The sequence below is a fragment of the Peromyscus eremicus genome, chromosome 2 (genome assembly GCF_949786415.1).
Source record: "Peromyscus eremicus chromosome 2, PerEre_H2_v1, whole genome shotgun sequence".
Taxonomy (NCBI): Eukaryota; Metazoa; Chordata; class Mammalia; order Rodentia; family Cricetidae; genus Peromyscus; species Peromyscus eremicus.
Window position 1 is genome coordinate 128,113,474 of NC_081417.1, and position 21,502 is coordinate 128,134,975.

General features: G+C 42.8%; 1 protein-coding gene across 1 annotated transcript in view; it reads right to left on the minus strand.

Annotated features, from left to right (window-relative positions):
* The window catches only part of LOC131905097 (cytochrome P450 4X1), a 29,036-nt gene extending 19,057 nt beyond the window's left edge, over nucleotides 1–9,979 (minus strand). The window contains exons 1-4 of the mRNA XM_059256047.1: nucleotides 9,803–9,979; nucleotides 3,952–4,093; nucleotides 2,887–2,931; nucleotides 225–352 (exon numbers count right to left, since the gene is read on the minus strand). Of these exons, the coding sequence (XP_059112030.1) occupies nucleotides 225–352; nucleotides 2,887–2,931; nucleotides 3,952–4,093; nucleotides 9,803–9,979 (492 nt within the window). The remainder of the gene's footprint in view (nucleotides 1–224; nucleotides 353–2,886; nucleotides 2,932–3,951; nucleotides 4,094–9,802) is intronic.
* Between the last annotated feature and the right edge of the window lie 11,523 nt (nucleotides 9,980–21,502).

Genomic DNA, 21,502 nt, shown 5'->3' on the forward strand with positions numbered 1-21,502 from the left:
CCTGTCTCCCACAGCACCTGCCATTTGAATGTTACCGCCATAGACTGTGAGGCTCTATTTAAGACGGAGGACCAGCTCTTCTTTTTTAATCACCCGAAGAACTCAGGGAAGGCTTACATAGATAGCACTACTCAGTGGGTACTTGTATTCTGATTAATTTCTAGAAATCAGCTTTGATTTTTCTCAACTCCCTACATAAATGTCTAATCTAACGTTTCACTTACCAGCATCGTGTTCACAGAGTGGATCATCATGTCCACACAGGTTTTCAGGATATCGTGATGGAATGCAGGAGTTAGGAGGCAGCGGTGTTGAAACCACCTGGGTCCATCTAGATTCAAGAGTCCTCTTCCTTGAGAAAGAAAATGAACAAAACCTCATGCATTTTATTAGAAGAGGAGAGATGAAGGCTGCAGACAGACTCATGTGGCCGACTCACAAACAGTCACGAAGTAGTAGTTAATGTCCAAGAGCGGACTGATGAAGACAGTGTCAGCGCTGATGCTCACACCTGGGGTGGATACATTTGACACTGAGAGGAAGCATTTCACAGTCTGGAAAGTGCTGATGCCTGATGAGGCCTAGTTTCTCAGCAATGTAATGTGGTAACCTGTGCTGTGCAGATTCAATGAGGGAATGCACATAAGGGACTCAACCTAGTCCCTCTTTGCTGCAGACCAATCCATAAACATTACTGTGAACACAGATTCATCAGAAACAAGGCAAGGATGTCCATCTGATCCCAGATGCCCTCACCTCAAGCTCTGGCTTGTGAAAACACTTATCAAGGCCAACACTTCACAATCTTTAATTGCCAAATATGCTGGCATTAAGGTTTGGCTTTCAGGAGCTGGAGAGATGGCTCGGTGGTTAAGAATATTTGTTGCTCTTGCAGAGGCTTGGCATTCAGTTCCCAGCACTCACACTGGGTGGTTCATAACCATCTGTCCAGATCCAGGAATCCAACCATCTGTTCTGGAATCCATGGGCAACTACACACATGTGCACATACACACAGACACACAAACATACACACAAACACACAAATAAAAATAAAATAAATCTTAAAACGTATTTGGCTTTTGAAGGACTTTAAATTTGAATAACATTTAAAAATTTTTATTAACCTTTTTCATATAATATATTTTGATCATATTCTTTTACTTCTCCAAACTTCTCCTAGATCCTTCCCATCTCCCTGATCACTCGCTCAACTTCATGTTTCTTTCCCTCTCTCTCTCAAAAAAGAAAAACAAAACAAAACAAAAGACCAAAAAATGAAAATCAAACCTGACAAACAAAATAAACTAAGTAAGACAAAACTAAACTAAAACAAAGTCATAATAAACCACGGAGCCTGTGTTCTGTTGGCCAACTGATCCTGGACCTGGGGCCTGCCCTGGAGTGTGGTTGAAATACACAGTGAGCTGGGCGGTGGTGGTGCATGCTTTTAGTCCCAGCACTTGGGAGGCAGAAGCAGGCGGATCTCTGTGAGTTCGAGGCTAGCCTGGGCTACAAAATGAGTTCCAGAAAAGGTGCAAAGCTACACAGAGAAACCCTGTCTTGAAAAAAAAAAAACCAAACAAACAAACAAAAAAACCACAGTGATACTCCATTGGAGAAAACTGATTTCCCCCTTTCCAGCAGGCATTAATTGCAAATAAATTCTTGGTTATGGATGGGACTTTATGTTCATTTCCCATTCTTAGTGCTGGGGTTTTGTAAATGCTATCCCTTTTTGAATGCTTACAAACTGCCAGGTTCTTGATGCCTGGGTTGGTTCTCTTAGAATGCTGTCTCCTGCATAAAGTGCTGGAAATAAATGCAACACCCATCTCTCTCAGCAGCGACAGCACTGACTCTCACGCTCATTTCAAAGATGAGGAAAACGAGTCATAGATTAAATTATGTCCCTAAGATCATGCTCAAGTAATCTATTGGAGTGACCAGCAGCATGCAAATCTAAGGGGCTCTGAACCCAAGCCTATACTCTTTCATTTAATCTCTTCCTGGTCTAAAATAAACATCTACTATGTGAGAAAGCAGCCAAATTTATCTGTTCATAGGATAGAGCCAAACTGCGTGTCAGAGAAAACTTTTACTGAAAGGCATATAAAAATAAGAGAACTCTGAAAAGAAAGGAAAAATACAAGAAAACAAGAGGTGAAAGGATTAAAAAACCTTCTGTAGTGAAGCTAAGATGTTGAAGAATTTGCACACATTTTCCCTTGAAAACGGGACTTGGAGGAAAGAAACAGACCAGGGTGCTCTGTGATGCTCTGCTGGGGTGACCTTTGAGTTCCCTTTTGATTCTAGGTAGCTCTCCTCATAGCTCTTACTCTTTAGAATGCCATGTGTTCGTGTGTCATCTACTGTTTGCTTTTCTGTGAAACTGAGATAGGGACTCCCACTAGCTGGGAGCTCTTCTGCTAGCTGGGAGCTCACCGAATGAGTTACGCTGGCTGCCCAGCTTGGAGACCAGCCTGTTCTGTTTCCCGTGTTGGGATTACAAGTGCGCATCATCATGCTCCTTTTTTTTATGTGGGTTGACTTTAGATCTCCAGATTCTATTTTTAAACTTTAAAAATTATATTCTTAGATGAGAATATAAAACTCTGGTTTTCCTCATGGCATTTTAGTATTTACATGTCATAGTACTTTGTTCTCACTCACTTCCTTCTCCCTCTGCCCCAACCCCAACCCCTTGTGTCCCCTGCCCCCTTCTAGCTTGTTCTCTTCCTTCTCCTAGATGGTCACCCACTCTGCATTCATGTCGTTTGCATTTGATGTCCCTTTCTTGATGCTTTTGAGTTCAGATTGGAGTCTCTTTGGAATGCTCTGCTATGGAAAAGTGACTTGGGGCAAGAGTGGGTGTCACATACATACCAATGCATGGAGTCATGAACTGGTGCACATATTGGGTCTTTGGGTCTGCAGAATCAAGCAGAGGAAAGGAAAGGCAGCATTAGGGAAAACATTCAGGAACAGTTCAAGTCGGGGAAGGCTTTCTTCATCTGCCTGCACTCAGTGCAGACAGTGGACAGGAGGGAATCCCAAGTCACTTTCTACAGTCTTGGAGGCTTGGAAACCCTGAGTCTTAGTTCAGTTCCAGAGAAGAACAAGTCCCAGGACCTAAGCTCATACCCTCCCCTGTTTTCTATTTCCCTCAACAGTGCAGGCTTGCTTGGGAGCGGACAAGTTTCCAGAATGGTGGTTGGGACATGTATGTTTGTTGGAAAACATCAGACATTGAGGCACAAAGGCCTCTAGATGGTCCTGTGACTCTAGTGGAGATGTATTTTTTCTGAAGAGGTGAACGATAGACAGATTGGTGCAGAGGGACAGAGAAACAGATGTTCAGAGAAAGGTCTGTTTTGCTTAGGTTTTGTTAAGGGTGAGGGATGTGAAACACAGGAAAGATTAGGATGTGAGATCTTCACAAAGTTGGCAGAGCTCAAACTGGCCATTATAGTTTTGTGCTATGCATAATCAGAGTCTTGTACTGCATTGGGTGGGTGGGTGGGGGAGTGATCTATGCTCTGCAAAGGAACACAACAATTTGCACCATAACCAAGAGTTTGGACTGCTAAGTGAATGCCCTATCACTTTAGATTCTGTTCAGACCCCTGGAGGTAGGCTTCTTTCCCTGGGACACTTATGTTTATAATGAAGTGCATGTGTGAAGCAGAGGTCTTGACTCAAAAGTCCCAAAACCAAGGAGGCAAAGGAAGCCCTTAGCCAGGCTGGTGGTGGCAACTGGGATTTATGGGGCCCTGGAGCCGAGGAACTGGGGGGCACCTGGGAAGCCCCTTAACCCGGGCAGATCTTTCCTCTCTCCATACTTGCTCAGGATCTCTTCCAAGCCCAGGGCTAAGCTTTGCTTCAGGCCTGTGGGTCACGGACAACTCACTCCTGGAGGATTAGGACTCAGAGTTTCGTCTCATTTCTTACCTGTTCTGCTCAGAAATATCTTTGCATAGTCTGGGTCATAGATGTAGAAAAAAGCCTGGAAGGGCCCTACCCAGCAGGGGAAGGCACAAGGATACTTTTTGACAATCTCATCAAGCTTCTCCATTTTATCATCCTGAAGAAACTATAGTGAAAAGGGGCAGGAAATTAGAGTTAGTCGGGCTGGCATTGCCTTGATACAGACACAGGGTGAGTTCAGGGCCTGCGTGGGACTGTGCCCCAGAGGGACCTGGCACCTTTATGTAGGGAGGCAAACATTCTTTCTAAGATCTCTAAGCTTGGGGATAATATCCTAAACAAGGCTAGTTTTAGTATAAATACATGTTCTACTATCAAACCAAAGCCTCATTGAGTGGAATATCCTGTAAGCTTTTCCCAGCAGAGGGTGAGGTACAAACCTGCCAACTCCTTCTACAAAAACAGTCAGCTCTTTACCCATAATAGCAGAATGTTCATTCTACAGGTTCCTGGAATTTGAAACAAACATAGAGACAAAACTCTCAGCTTCCAGAATTTATTTTCCTTTTTTAAAAATTTATTTATTCTGCCTGCATGTGTCCCTGAAAGCCAGAAGAGGGCACCAGATCTCATTACAGATGGTTGTGAGCCACCATGTGGTTGCTGGGAATTGAACTCAGGATTTCTGGAAGAGCAGTTAGTGTTCTTAACCGCTGAGCCATCTCTCCAGCCCTATTTTCCTTTTCCTTTTTTTTTTAAAAGAGATGGAATCTCATAATGTAGCCCAGGCTGGCCTGGAAATCACTCAATCATGCTTCAGGCTCCTGAGTGCAGGAATATAGGTGTGAGCTATGATGCACAGTCAGCTTCCAGACCGCCAGCTTCTCTATTGCCAGAGAGGAATCTTTGCTTCTCTCTGTTTTCTTTCTCACCTCTCTCTCTCTCTCTGTGTTATATACATACATGCGTACATGCATGTTTGAATGTGTGTGGGCACACCTGTATATGCAGGTGCTCATAGTATGTTTGCATATACATGTGAAGGCCTGAGGCTGATGTTGGGACTCATCCTTAATCACTCTTCCTTTTTATTCTGTATTTTTTAAAGATTTATTTGTATGGATATCTGTTTTGTCTGTCTGTATGTATGTGTACCACTTAGTGCCTGCAGGAGCCAGAAGAGGGCGCTGGATCCTTGGAACTATAATTACAGATGGTCGTGAGACACCATATGAGTGCTAGAAATTGAACCTTGGTCCTCTGCCAGAGCAACAAGTGCGCTAAACCTATGAGCCATCTCTCCACCTCCTTTATTCTTATTCTTTGAGGAAAGGTCTCCAAACAAAACCCAGCATCCACTGCCTACCTGGCACTTATGTAGATCCTGAGGATCTGAACTCTAGGCCTTGCTTTCAAGTCAAGCACTTTCCCCACTGAGCCATCTCCCTCACCCAAACCTTTCACTTTTAGGGCAAGTTTTAGGACAAGTGGCTTAAGTAGTCCCTATAAATAACTGAAAATAAGATTTCCTTACATCTACTTATAGTGTATATGTGTGTGGTTGGGATGCCGATACACATTTGAGCACAATCATGGGGATCCCCACTTTTGAGGAAATGTAAGTCTTTTGAAATTCTTCCTTGTGTGACTTCACAACACTTGATCATTCTTATCCTCAGAAGAGGTAGAAAACCACCTTCCAAATCTGTGTGTTATCAGTCAGCCACTCAGCCATGAACTGGTCTCTGAATAGTTTAGATCTACTAAAAGGTCAAGATCCTGAGATCTAATGACGCTGGTGTTCACATCCTCAAGCCACCATGAGGTTTTCTAACAGTGTAAATATTTATTCATTCACAAACAAGGAGCGTTTATGAAGGGCCTGTTACATACTAGATGATGGATATTCAGAAACAGCGTAAAGGAGGAATTAATTTTGGCTCACAGTTTCAGGGGACACAGCTCATCGAAGCAGAGAAGGCATGACGTTGTGTCTCACTGATTGACGGCAGGAGCTCGTGGATTGTTCACATCATGGCAAGCCAGGGAGCAGAGATAACAGGACAGGGAGTGACAGGGCTGGGCTGTAAGTCTCGAAGGTCCTCCAGTGACCCATGTCTGCTAGCCACCCTCTCCAAACTGCCACTGTCTTGGTACTAGGTCTTTAGACATGTGAGCATATAGAGACATTTCACATCCAAACCATAATGTGATGCTAAGACAGGTTCTGGCTGACTCTGGAGTGGTTATAGTGGAAGTCAACTCATTTCACTAAGTGCCTGACATGTTTTCAGTTTTTTCAAACACTAACCAAGTTTATCTCTTGAACAAACTAGTATTGTGTTACATTTCGTGTAAATGAACTAAAGTTTTCAACCAAAAAAACAAACATTGTCAGAATGCACAAAAAGCTATATATGTGTTGACAGAAGACAATTTTTAAAAGGCCCTACATGGCTGGAAAACTCTAACATATTCACATTACCAGAGAAAGCTAGTGTAGCTTCACTAATGTGAGATAAGGTAGAATTTAAGGAAAGGTTTCTCGCTCGAAAAGAAGGGGCACTTCATAATAACAAGATTAGTCTGCTAGGAAGATAGAATAGTTACAAGTTTGTGTGCACACTATGTAATAGCTTGAGAACTGAAAACACGAAACAGATGATAGGATAAAGCCCAAAGCAATCGACAATCCAAGCAGAAGCTCTGACCCTAGCCAATCTGCAACAAGGCAACCATAGAAACCAAGCGTAAGTATTTGGAACATTTACAGCAATTCAACATGCGGTAATTTCTTGAAGATTTTAGTGAGAGTAAAAGTTCACACCGGAGTGGAGATAGGCTGTTTTGTCACTTTTTTTTTTTTTTTTTTGAAGAATCACCTCTTTAACACTTCACTCTCAGTAGTTGGTAGGACAGATATGTAGGACAATTTTCAAGTTTTTCCCACTTTCAATTGAGAACTTCTTAATTTTTTTCTTTTTATTTATTTATTTATTTATTTATTTATTTATTTATTTATTTATTTATTATGTATACAACAGGTATGACTGTAGGCCAGAAGAGGGCACCAGATCTCATTACAGATGGTTGTGAGCCACCATGTGGTTGCTGGGAATTGAACTCAGGACCTCTAGAAGAGCAGTCAGTGCTCTTAACCTCTGAGCTATCTCTCCAGCCCGAGAACTTCTTAATTTAAAGTTCTAAAAGTGTGAAGTTGAAGGCTGAGAAGGTCAGGAAAAGTGAATTAGGTTAAATGAAAAAAAGCCAAATGCAGAGCATTAGCTTAAAGAAGAGTCAGGTTAAAGGAAGGACTGGACGGATCTCAGGTCTCTCTCTCCTCACGCAGCACCCACTTCAGTCCCCGAAGGGACTTAAGGCAAGAGCTTGCTTTTCTACACAAACTGAGCCAGAGAAGCTTTGAGGTTTGAAGAAACTAGGCATTTGTGGAAGTTAAGAGAGAGATAATGAATTGCAACAGGGGCCTAGGGCAAGGCTGTCCAACAAATGGAATGTTCTAGTTCCCCTGCCTCCTTACTCCCAGAATGCCAAGTCATGGGGCATCCTCCCAGATAGAAGAAAGGATGGTTCTGATCCTCCAACGGTGGTTCTCACACATCACTCTTCAGAGTGCAAAGACTTCCAAACCTCTATAGTGTCTCATAGCATAAGAAACTATAGCCTCAAATCACGTGACATTTGAGAGCAGCCTCCATCATGGAAAACATAAAGCTAAATGTATTGTGGTAGCCACCAAGATGATCCCTAAGACCCCCAGCTCTGTGCTGTTTTCTCCACAGTGCACCAGTATTTGTTGATGTGACCCATTACACGCAGTAGAAGTGACGGCAGAAAAGTTCCAACTAGGTTTAAAAAGATTGCAGCCTCCTTGACTTCTCCATCTTGATCTTTCCTCCCTTGTCCGGCGGAAGCAAGCTGCCTGTTGACAGTAGGATGGCTGACTTTTCCAGCTTATTTGGGATAGGAGGGCTCCCAGGATGTGGGGCTTTTGGTGTTAAAACCAAGAAACAACCAGGCATCCTGGGACAAATGTGCACTTCAGCTGTGAGTAGCCCTATAAAAAGAGCCATTACTGAGGATCAAAGGCTGCCAAGGTCTGTCAACAATCATGTGAGTGAACTTGGAGGTGGATCCTGTCCAGTCAATCCTTTAGATGATCACAGCCCTCACCATCTTCACACAACGTGGATAGAGACTCGGAGTTGGAATCACCCAGCTACTGGAAGCCTTTACTGAATCCCCAACCCTCATATAAACTGTGTGAGATAAAACCTGTTGTTTTAAGTTGCTAAGTTTGAGAGACATTTGCTAGGCAGCAAAAGACAACAATACACAAATAGAAAGGGAACAAAAATATTCAGGGCTTAGAAAAAATTTACAGAAAACTACAACTCATACATCAGAGGAGATATGACATAGCATTTTATGAAGTAAGTTAGAACTCTATAATAAGAGATGCATTTAGTTACTATGACAATGATCCTAATTTATTAATGCCGCCTATATTCATGTGCTCTTCCACCCTGACTCTGGACTTGGTTACATGACTGCCTCTGATAAATCAATGCGAGAGCAGCAAACATGGCTAAGAGCCTTAAAAACTACTTGCGAGGACAGATTTGCCCTCTTGCTATCTTGGGACCTTGACACCAGGTAAGCAGGGTCAGGCTTGCCAGCTAGCCAGCTGAAAGATACTACAAAAGGAAGAAGAGACCAAGGCATTTAGAGTAACAGCCAACCTTTATCTAACATGCTGTGAACTGTGGTGTATTAGTCAACCTAGCCAAAATCAGCTGGACCTTGATTCACTCTATGACCTCACTCAGCTCAAATTGCCAACTCAAAGAATACCGAGCTTAAGAAATGGCTATTGCCAATGGGGGGTGGTGGTGCACGCCTTTAACTCCAGCACTTGGGAGGCAGAGGCAGGTGAATCTCTGAGTTCAAGGCCAGCCTGGTCTACAGAGAAAGTTCCAGGATGAAACCCTGTCTCAAGGAAAAAAGAAAGGAGAGAGAGAGAAATAGCTATTATCAAAGTGTAGTGTTTTTATGTAATATAAAGTAATTGGTTTGTGCAGCCCCTTCGCAGCGGCTCCTTGGAGGCACCAGAGGCACCACCATCCCTCCTTACCCAGGATGCTCAGTTTCTCTTTGCTGCTATAGTCTGTACCTTCCTGGAGTCCCTCAAGGGCAAAGGACCCATCTTCTTTTTGCAGCCCTAGCACTTAGCACACACTGCTACTCCAGGGGGTTGAAAGAATTTAAGAATCTGTGTTGGGAGTGGATTTCGAAAACAGGAGAGACAGAACCAGTGATGATCTCTCTGGGCTCAACAAATCTTCCTCAATCTGTACCCTTGAAGCAGTGGGGCGGGGCCGCTTCCGGCTTTACAGGAATCTTAGAAAAGACAGTTAATTTTTTTTTTTTTCTGGTTAGAATGAACCAAAGATGCCAACTATTGCGTTCGATCTTGCACATTTTCTACAACTAATAAGTATGACTTGTTAATAAGTATGACATACTAAGTTTTAAACAATGCATGTTTTAAACAATATCGAGTATTAAACAGTACACGTGGAAGATAAGCCCTGGCGACTGAAAATGAATTGACTCCTAGCGTTCTTATATATTCAGGCTTCCCAAATAACCACCCCCCGCCCCCGCTCTATCGACCCTTTCCCAGGAGGATGAGAGAGACTCCAGTATTGCAGAGCAGCGGGGAGCCACCCCACCCCACCCACCCAGGGGCTGGGGAGTCCAAGAATAACCCAGAGCGGCAAGGGAGGGAAGCAAACAGCCGCCAGGCTACCGACTTCCTCTGCAGCATCCTGCGGCGCCCCCTCCCTCCATCTACCTTCTGGTGTCCGAGGAGCCAGTGGGCGGGCGGCCCCGGGAAGGGGCGCAGGTCACGCAGCAGTCGCTGTCTCCGCCGGTAGAGCTTGATGGCCTGCATCAGCCCCAGCGCCAGGCAGAACACTAAAGCCAGGTGCAAGGGCCGCGCCCAGCGGGTCTCCAGCCAGGAGGCCTCCATCACTCCGCGCTGGCGCGCGGGCGGGCAGTGGGTGGGTGGATGGAGGATGTGGTGGTGGTGGTGGGAAGCCCTCAGCTGTCTCCAGCCCGGAGCTGGGGAGGATCACCCAGCCCCCTCCCCAGGGAGCCCTCGGTGTAGCGGAGGTGGGGGAGGGGCGGCTCCTGCCAGGGAAGAAGAGACTCAGAGATTTCCCACCGGTTACCCACTCACTGGTGCCCGCTCGGATTCAGGCAGACTTCTTGTACCTTCCTGGGATGTCTTATTTTAAGTGTGACACTTTCCAATCGCGGGTGATCTGAATTTAGACTTTTGAAATAATGCTCAGCCTGAGGTAATTGTTTCTCTTGTCACGAAACAAAAATAAACTGCTATGCGAAAGGATCCGCTTTCCCACTCTGAAATTCTATGAGCTGCCACAGGAGCTAGGGGTGGTGGCCGAGGAGGGTATGGCCATTATACACGTGAGGCGTGGCTTGCCAAACTGTGCTTGTGAATGTTTTGCACTTTTTCCTCACCCTGATTTCTAGCGTGCTCCAACGTCCACCCCGGCCCATTTTAAGTTGTATGAGGGCGCCGAATTGGGAAGAGACACACAGTGATGCACAGCTAGAGAGTGTTTCTACCACTGAGATACAATCAGGACGGCCATATAATTTATGGACCCGAGTGCAAAATAAAAACGTGGGGTCAGGGCTGGTGAGTAGCTCAGCGAGTGAAGATGACCTGAGTTGGATCCCAGAACCCACATGTTGGAAGGAGAGGACAGATGGAGCCTGTTCTCTGACAGTCACATGTGCTGTGGCTTGCACACCTTTCACAATAAGTAAATGTGAAAACCCAAAAAATTAATTAAGTTTAAAATTACAATAGCAGAACATTAAGCAATATTAAAACAAGTATATGCTTTTCCGAGTTCAGAGCCATTTGACTGTTAGGTCCCACCTCATAAAGCCAGCCTTGGATACAGACAAGCTGAGGAGCAGCCTAATTGTAAAATGTATAGGAATAAACTCAGTCCTCCACAGAACGGCGTTTGTTACAGTACTTAAAGAAACAGTTAGCTGGGTGGTGGTGGCTCCCATCTTTAATCCCAGCACTCGGGAGGCAGAACCAGGCGAATCTCTGTGAGTTCGAGGCCAGCCTGGTCTACAGAGTGAGTTCCAGGAAAGGCGCAAAGCTACACAGAGAAACCCTGTCTCGAAACCCAGTTAAATAATTACTTTAAAATGCTTTAACCAATCACCAGCTATCATGTCTTTATTTACTCAGGGTTCTAGAGAGATATCTTATGTTCTTACACGCTTTGAAATGGTTTGTCACATGACAATTCACTTCACAAGTACTGGCTGCCTAGGATGATTGAGTCACTGTTCTCAAAGCTGGAGAAAAGGCAGTGAATAAAATGCTGTCTCTGCCCTCACAGTTTTCTGCCCTGAGTCCTAAGCTATGGACACGGACTGATTCACAGTTCAATTATAGCTGTAGCTTCTCCTGAAGCTAGTTCCAGAAAGCCAGAATCTGCCAAGGAAGCACATATGAAGATGTGTCAACCCTCCATGGCTCAAGAATATAGGGAAAAATTTACACCTGTACTGAACATGTGCAGAACTTCTTCATGTTATTATTCCCTAAAGAATACAGCCACATACATAGCATTTACAGTGTATTAGGCAGTATAAGTAGGTTATATGCCAACACTATGCCACCTCATAGTGGCCTTGGGTATTTACAGATTTTTTTTTTTTAATTTTACTTTTGGGCTGGAGAGATGGCTCAGAGGTTAAGAGCACTGACTGCTCTTCCAGAGGTCCTGAGTTCAATTCCCAGCAACCACAGGGTGGCTCACAACCATCTGTAATGAGATCTGGCGCCCTCTTCTGGCCTGCAGACATACATGCAGGCAGAACATTGTATACATAATAAATAAATAAATCTTTTAAAAAAAATTACTTTTAGATTTATCTATTTTATTTTATAAGTATTTGCTTGCATGTATGTCTGTATATCACATTTGTGCCTGGTGCCTGAGGGGGTCAGAAAAGGGCAATGGATCCATGAACCACCATGTGGGTGCTGGGACTTGAACCTGGGACCTCTGTGAGAGCAAGTGCTCTTAACCACTGAGCCATCTCTCCAGCCCATCTACAGATGTTAATATAACCTTAGGACCAATGCTCCATGAATACTGAAAGCATTATATTTAAGATAGATGTGGTGATATATGTCTGGAATTACAGTGTTGGTGAAGTGAGCCAGGAAGATCCCCGAGCCAGCCATTTTAGCCAAATTGATAAGCTCCAGGTTTAGAGACAAACCTTACCTTACATGATTAAGGTGGACAGCAGTTGAGGAAGATAGACAGTGTTGACCTCTGGCTTCCACATGCACATATGGGTATGCATACCCAAACATATGTACACTCACACACATATGACTTGTGTATGTGCATGAGGACATGAGGACACACACACACACACACAGAGAGAGAGAGAGAGAGAGAGAGAGAGAGAGAGAGAGAGAGAGAGAGAGAGAGAGAGAGAGAGAGAGAGAGAATTTTAACAGTTAGTGGACAGACTCTAACAGACCTGGCCTTCCCAAGCTTCTGTATTCTTTATGGTATTGTCCATCACTCATTTGTTCATTTATTTATGCAAAGGCAGAATTTGGTTGTGTTGGAGTTGTAGCCCTGAGCAACAGACCCAATCTTGGTTCTAAACTCCATGTTTTCCTCCTTGCCAACGTCCCATTCCTGACTTCTCCACTCCCCATGCCGGCCTATGAAGCCAGGTTTTATTGGGCAGGTAAGCAGTCACCACAGACTCCAGGGAGAAGTGGCTTCATCTAGACCATGTACTGATAGTTTACACTTTCTGTTGTGTCACATTAGAAAGAGTTTCAGCTGCATCCTCCTGCCTCTGCCATCTCTACCCCTTGACTGTCTCAGAATCTTCTGTTGATCAGTTTCTGCTGCTAACTCCTAGCACTTTCACTTTTCGGGTTCTTCCTGTGCCCTGCTCCCTGCCCCAGTCATGACAGATGTGTGGTGGTGATGGTGCTGAGACTGGGGCACTCCTCACTCTGTCCTCTGGGTCCTGATTGCTCTCAGCTTCATGTCTTGCCTGCTCTGGTCTCTAGTTCCCTTGTGCTGACTGATAAATAACAGGGTGTGACAACCGGTGAATTTCTAGTTATTTCTTTCCAGAGGGTCAGAGGCTGGAGACTCAACAGTTGATCTAGATAGACCCAGGCTTCTGCTGGTGGTACGAATCCCATGGGACCTGAACCGTCCAAGTGATTACCCCTCTGCTCCAGTACCTGTTCGATTCTATACAGCATTATTCTATGTCCTTTTGTGGGTAGGAAAGTCACTTTGGGACATTTTGCACAGTACTAGGGATCCTGAGAAAGGCTCAAAGGTATTGGCTCGGACCTCTCTGATTCATTCACATTTCATTCTGGATACTCCTCTAAGGGATGCAAATCCCAAATCTCTGTGCCCTTCACCACCTTCAAACTATTTGCTATAGTTTGGAAATTAAATGTCTCCCCAAAGCCAGTGTGCTATGAGGTTGAAGGCCTGTAGGCAGGCTTCTATAGAGGACTTTGTAGCAGAGTGGTGGTAGTGAAGCCAGAGCTACAATGGGACCCAAGATGGGTAGAGGTGCCAGCAACATGGAGCATTCATCAGGGCAGGTGACAAGCAGTGTGCCAAGCCATCCTGGGATGGTGGCCATGTTGGATGTATGTAATTGATGAGACCATAAGAACAGGGTTGCCCAGCTGCTTGAAAGCCCAGCTCCTGTCACAGTAAGTGGGTGCCAGACATAGACCTTTAGAATTTCATGTTAGCTCTGCTGGCTTTTGGCCTTGTTCTGAGCTGATACTTCCTGTTGTCCCACTCTTTGGAAATGCTTACCCTGCACCTATAGTAACCTTTTTTGTAGGTAGAGTTTTTTTTTGTCCTGCCAGCCAGTTTCCAAATAACCACACAGAGACTTATTATTAATTATAAATTCTTAGCCAATAGCTTAGACTTATTTTTAACTAGCTCTTGTAATTTAAATTAACCCATTTCTATTAATCTATGTGCTGCCCTGAGACTTGTTTACCTCATCTATGTACTTTGCATGTTGTTTCTTCCAAGTCTGGCTGGTGACTCCTCCAACTCTTCCCTTCTTCCCAGCATTTTCTCTGGCTTCTGCCCTGAAAATCCTGCCTAGCTATTGGCCAATCGGCTTTCTTTTCTTGTTTCTTCTTTCTTTCTTTCTTTCTTTCTTTCTTTCTTTCTTTCTTTCTTTCTTTCTTTCTTTCTTTCTTTCTTTCTTTCTTCTTCCTTCCTTCCTTCCTTCCTTCCTTCCTTCCTTCCTTCCTTCCTTTCTCTCTCCCTCTCTCCCTCTCTTTCTTTCTTTCTTTCTTTCTTTCTTTCTTTCTTTCTTTCTTTCTTTTTTTTTGGTTTTATTGAGACAGGATTTTTCTGTGTAGCTTTGGAGCCTGTCCTGGAACTTGTTCTGTAGACCAGGCTGGCCTAGAACTCACAGAGATCCACCTGCCTCTGCCTCCCAAGTGCTGGAATTAAAGGCACGCACCACCACCACCCGGCTTCCAATTAGCTTTCTTTAGCAATGAAAGCAACACATCTTCACAGTGTACAGAAAGATTATTCCACAGTATTTCCTCCTTTGTCTAATTAAAAAGGAAGGTTTTAACTTTAACATAGTAAAATTATATATCAAGTAAGAATTACAGTTACAAATCCAGTCCATTTGTACTTAGCAAAATTTGAGAAAATATTTTATTATTTATCTTATCTTTGTGAGTCTAAAGTTTTATGTCTAATTTACCTTTTATTATAACCAAGGGAAACTTTAAACATAATTATTTAGTCGTTAACTCCATCAAAGACCTCGGAAGGGTGTAACATTACCTAATAACAGGGACATCTGGCTCCCTGGACAGTCATCCAAAGTTCTGTAATGTTGGGGCATCCATCTTTGGCCTACAGACCTACTATAGCTGAAAGACATTTTTGAGAAGCAGGGAATTTTGAAGGACTATCCTGTCTTGTCTTGGCAAAGTTTGGCAGTCTCTTTCTTTTGTGTCCTGATGGGCCAGTTTGGACAGTATACTGTCAGCAATTGCAGCAAGGGAAGTTTTTCTGCCCAAATGGTTAGCTTTTGCCATAAAGGAAGTAAATTCCTTATGGATGTTCTTTGATGACTATCATCTTTTTTGAAGTAAATTGGTACTGTCAGGAGCAGACATGTCTCACTGTTAGGAAAAGCCTTAGGTTATTAAACACTTTAAATGCTATATTCTGTAGGTCTTTGAAGTGTTTGAAGACCATCTATCTAAATATATCTGTTTAACCTTGAAAACATACCTAATATGACTACAAGTTTATTATAGATGACTATTAACTTGTATTTTTTTTTTTTTTTTTTGGTTTTTCGAGACAGGGTTTCTCTGTGTAGCTTTGCGCCTCTCCTGGAACTCACTTGGTAGCCCAGGCTGGCCTCGAACTCACAGAGATCCGCCTGGCTCTGCCTCCCAAGTGCTGGGATTAAAGGCGTGCACCACCACCGCCCGGCTAACTTGTATTTTTTATTGTACATTACATTTTAAAATGAGCTGTATAAGCACAATACTGAAAACAAGAGTAGAAACATACATACAGCACTACAAAATTAACCTTAAATTTGTACCAAAATCCATACCAATGTCAAATATTTTGAGATTAATAGTTGTTTTTTGAATTAAAGTAGATTTAATAATCTACCCTTTTATCTCATCATTTCTATATCATATTCTTTTTTCCTTTAGAAAGAGATCTTTGAATTTAACTCTTTTGTTTAGCTTTTTTTTTTAACTCTGACCAATAACAACCTGTAACCAACCCCCCTTAAATGATAACAAACATCCATAACCCATCTTTTGAGAATGTGGGTGTTGTTTTTTTCTAGACTGCTTCCTGTTATCTGAGGATGCTGGCATCTTTGGGAGAATCTTGAGAAAATAAGGATAATTTTTAAGTCTTGGCTGAAGTAGTCTGTGAGGCTGGATCATCTCAGCCAGCAGCCTTGAAGCTGTTCTGGATGCTGGATCACCCGGGCCATCTGTTTTTATTGGTGTCTGATTCTCTTGCTCTGAAAATAGATTAACTTTTAAAGGTAACATACGTACCTGTATTAGTACAAGTATAGACTGTGCATTATATACAAGTCAGCCAAAGATGATTTTTTTCTTTTACGTTTGAGCAGATAAAATATATGCTATGTATTCTGTAGTTTTTGTAGGTTTATTTTTTTTTGTCTGTAATCAGGATTTTTAGGGGTCTTCCTCGATCAAACCTGATCATCTTTAACCTTGAATGAATCCATAGCCTTCCGTTTTCTATGGGAACAAAAGCATAATCTGTAGCTTGAGTTTTGCTGCCTGGCCCATGGTCAGGGCAAATCTCTCTCACCTGCCAGTCCCACAGCCGCTTAGACCCAACCAAGTAAACACAGAGACTTATATTGGTTATAAACTGTATGGCCGTGGCAGGCTTCTTGCTAACTGTTCTTACAGCTTAAATTAATCCATTTCTATAAGTCTATACCTTGCCACGTGGCTTGTGGCTTACCAGCATCTTCACATGCTGTTTGTCATCATGGAGGCTGGCAGTGTCTCTCTGACTCAGCTTTCCACTTCCCAGCTTTATTCTCCTCCTTGTCCCGCCTACACTTCCTGCCTAGCCAATGGCCAATCAGTGTTTTATTTATTGACTAATCAGCAACACATTTGCCATACAGAACATCCCACAGCAATAATCTCTTCTCCAAAGCAACATATCTTTTGACTTCCATTTTGAAGTCAAGACATTTTTAAAATATGTAAGTTGTTTTAATTTATCAGCGTTCATAATCCAATGTGTTTTAGTAGCTGTTGCTCATTCATCAGCAAATAAAAAAATTCAAAGACAACATAATATACAGAATTCTGACTCTTTGTGTATTTTCCATCTTTACATGGCTTATTGTATTTTTTATTCCTTTATTTCTTTTTTAAGGACTTTTATTATTATTATTATTATTATTATTATTATTATTATTATTATTATTATTTTGAGACAGGGTTTCTCTGTGTAGCTTTGCACCTTTCCTGGAACTTACTCTGTAGCCCAGGCTGGCCTTGAACTCACAGAGATCCTCCTGCCTCTACCTCCCGAGTGCTGGTATTAAAGGCATGCACCACCACCACCACCACCGCCCGACTGGACTTTATTATTTTTAAACTATTTTAAAATCTTTGATTATATACATTCTTTCTCTTTTCTCTCCCAAGCCTACATATATTTTTAAACACACTGTGACCTATTTAGAGCTTTTTTCCCCCCCAATCTGGGTCTATCTTTACTCAGCATCTACACTGTTTTCTGAGTCTATGAGATGAATCTTAAATTGCTATGTCAGTTGCTGGCACTGCTCAGCTTAGTGCATTGTGGTCGTGCATGGTGACTGGCAGCTGGCTTCACCCTGTAGGCAGCTGCCAGGAGATGCATCTCTGCACTGAAGTTGGTATGAGACTGTGAGGCTAGGAAGCCACTCTTGGCTCTGTTTTTGTGTGTTTGGAGCCTTTTTTTTTTTTTTTTAAAGCTTTCTCAGGTTGTATGTGGATCTACATTGCCCACATTGGGTTACATTTGGAGTTGTTTTTTTTCCTTTCTTGCTGGCCAGTTTCTGAATAACCACACAGATACTTATCATTAATTATAAATGCTTGGCCAATAGCTTAGACTTGTTTTCAACTAACTACTATAACTTAAAGTTAACCCTTTTCTATAAATCTATGTGCTGCCCTGAAGCTCATTTACCTCATCTATGTGCTTTTCATGTTGCTTCTTCCAAGTCTGGTTGGCAGCTCCTCTGATTCTGCCCTCCTTCCTCCCAGTATTCTCTCTGCCCTGAAAATCCTGCCTAGCTATTGGCCAATCAGCTTTTCATTAACAATGGACCAACACATCTTCACAGTTTATGGAAGGATTATTCCACAGCACTTTTTCTTTTTAATTTTGGTAGGGATTAAAATTTGAGTTTGCTTTGAGTCCTGGTAGAGACTTTGAACTTAGAACTTTTGAACAATGCTAAGGGGGTCTGTTGGGATTGAATAAATGAATTGTGTATCTATAAAAGTATGGCTAAGCATAGTGTAGTTGATAGCACTGATTAAAGGAAGGCAAATGCTTTATTTCTTTTGCATGTGAACTTTTGGTGGACATTGGCTCTTGGGGTCAGTGAAAAATGTTGTGGATTGGATGTCAATGCCCTGCGAAGATTCACATGTTATAGACTTGGTCCCCAGGGGAGTAATTTTGGGACTTTTAGAAAGTAGGACCAAGTGGGAGATCTTTAGGTCAGAGTAAAGGGAATTGTGGGACTCAGTATCCTGTTCTTTTCCTTGCTCCTTGGCCCAAGAGATAAGTGGTTCGTGCTACACCTTCCTGCCATGGTGTCCATCATCTCCAGAGTTCCAAAGAATTGGGACTGCCAGATCTAGGACTGGGAATCCTAGAAGAATTGTGAAAAAACAGATTCTTTCTCTTTTTAAAAAGTTTTTATTAGCATGTTAATTATACATAATAATAGGTTTCATATCAATGAAATTTAATAAATGTACATATGGTGGTTTGAATGTTTCCATAGTATCGGAATGCTTGGTCCCCAGTTGGTGTTGCTCTTTGGGGAGGCTTAGGATGTGTGGGCTTGCAGAAGGAAGTGTGTCATTGAAGGTAGCTTGGACTTAAAGACTTGTGCCATTTTGAGTTCACTCTTTGCTTCTTGTTTGCAGTTCAAGATTGAGTCCTCAGCTTCCTGTTTCTGCCACCATAACTGCATTCTGCCTTCATGGACTAACCTAACCATTCATCTGACCCTCTGGAATCATAAACCCAAATAAACTCTTCTGTAAATTGCCTCATGGTGTTTTATCATAGTAACAGAAAAGCAACTGATACAGTGTGCAATATATTTTGATCATGTTCACCCTTATTAACCCCCTTTGTCCCCTCCCAGTCCTGTTTATCTTCCTCTGCTCAGGCACTTATATTCCTTCTACCACCCCCCCCACCCCCCCACCCCCACCCCTCCCACCCCCGCAATGTATGTCACAATGAATCTAATCAGGCTACTTATAGAATAATAGGTTAAAAGTGATTAAAATATTTTTATTCCTACCAGAAATGTATGAGGATTTCAATTTCCCCATACTCTTGTCAATATTTATTTATTTTCCATTTTATAGCCAATAAACTGATCTCAGTTAATTTGTAACATTTTCCTTTTTTTTTTTTTTGGTTTTTCAAGACAGGGTTTCTCTGTGTATAGCTCTTGCTGTCCTGGAACTCAATCTGTAGACCAGGCTGGCCTTGAACTCACAAGGATCCTCCTGCTTCTGCCTCCCAAGTGCTGGGATTAAAGGTATGCACCACCACTGCCCAGCCAACATTTTTTTTATATTGTCAAAGACATTTTGAAATCACTGTTTGAATATCATTTTCCACTTTTTGATTTCAACACAGTTTATTGAACTATTCATCTTTTTGTTGGACACTTAGGTTTTGAAGTATTCATCTTTTTGTCTAACATTTAGTTTATGTTCAAAATTGCAGTCTGAATACTGCTGCAATCAATGATCTTATTTCATGTTTCTTTTCGTTCTTTTGAGATAGAGCCTCATGTATTAGAGTCTGGCCTTGAGTTACGAGTTCCACATTCTGGGGATTGCAAGCCTGTGTCACGATTCTCAGCTCTGAATATTCTTTTTATTTATTTATTTTTACAATTTTTCCTGCATAGTATTTTATGGGTTTCATACATTTTTTTTATTATACAGAAGCTATCGGTACTTGTAGGACTGTTCTTTTTTTTTTAATTAAATGACAATAATCCCAACCACAGTTTCCCCTCCCTCCATGCCTCTTAACTCCCCCAACATCTCCCTTCTTACCCAGATCCACTCCCCTTCTGTTTTCTTGTCAGAAAAGAGCAGGCCTCCAAGAGGCAACAGTCAAACAGGACAAAACAAGGCAAGGCAAAAGCCCTCATATTGAGACTGGACAATGCAACCCAATAGGAGGAAAAGAATCCCAAGAGCAGGCAAAGGAGTCGGTTATACACTCACCCCACTGTTAAGAATCTCACAAAAACACCAAGCTAACAGCTATAAAACATATGCAGAGGACCTGGTGCAGACCCATGCAGACCCTGTGCTTTCTGTTTCAGTCTCTGTGGGTCCATGTAAGCCCTGCTTGTTTTATTTGGTGGGCCATGTTCTCCTGGTGTTCTCCATTCTCTCTGACTCCTACAGTCTTTCATCTCCCTCATCCATAGGGTTCCCATATCTCTGAGGGAGGGACCCAATAGAGACCTCCAATGTAGACTTTACCTCTTCATAATGTCTGGCTTTGGTCTCTGCATCTGCTCCCATCTACTGCTGGAGGAAGCCTCTCTGACTGGACAAGGTACCTATCTATGAGTATAGCAGAATATCATTAGGAATCATTTCATTGACTTCCCCCCCCCCCCCCCCCCGAGTCCTGTTTGGTTCACCCTAGGTTAGGTTATCTAATCTCTGTTTCTTGGCCATCCAGGCAGTATAGGGAGGGCATGGGCTCCCTCTTGTGGCATGAGCCTCAAGTTAAACCAAACATTGGCTGTCCACTCTCACAAGTTCTGGGCCACCATTGGCCCAGCACATTTTGCAGGCAGGACAGATTATAGATGGAGGGTTTTGTGGCTGGGTTGGTATCCAGGTTTTTTCCATAGCCTACAGAGTATCTTCTCACACCAAAGAGATTAGAATGCAGGGTGAATGAAGGCTCCAAGCTTGCACCAACTCGACCTGTCTACATTTGATGAGCTATGTGGAAGTTGTCCTTGGCAGTGGGGACCCACTGTCAGTTTTCAGAGGATGACTTTTTGTCCTAGCATCAGCCTGGATTGTTTAGGGATCTCAGCAGGACCTTCTCGGTCAACAATTCAATGGAATGAAACCCAGTCCCGCTACTAAAAGCCTTGCCTGGCTACAAAAGATGGCCAGTTCAGACTCTGTATCTTTTGTTACTAAAAGTCCTCACTAGTATCACCCTTACAGATTCTAGGAGGTGTCCATTGCATTAGGTTTCCACACCAGTCCCCAAGTGCCCCCAATTCCAGCTGTCTCTCCTTGTACTCTCTCCCGCTATCCTTCCCCCTCCCCATACCTGATTCTTCCCACTCTTGTCCCCACCTGCCCAGTCTACCTATCAAATCTATTCTATTTCCCCTTCCCAGGGAGATCTATACTTCCATCCTATAGCCCCCCTCTTTATCTAACCTCTCTGGGTCTCTGGATTGCAGCTTGATTATCATTTACTTAATAGCTACTATCCACTTATAAGTGAATACATGCCATATTTGTCTTTCTGGGTCTGTGTTACCTCACTCAGGATGATTTTTTTTCTAGTTCTGTGCATTTGTCTGAAAATTTCATGATGTCATTTTTTAA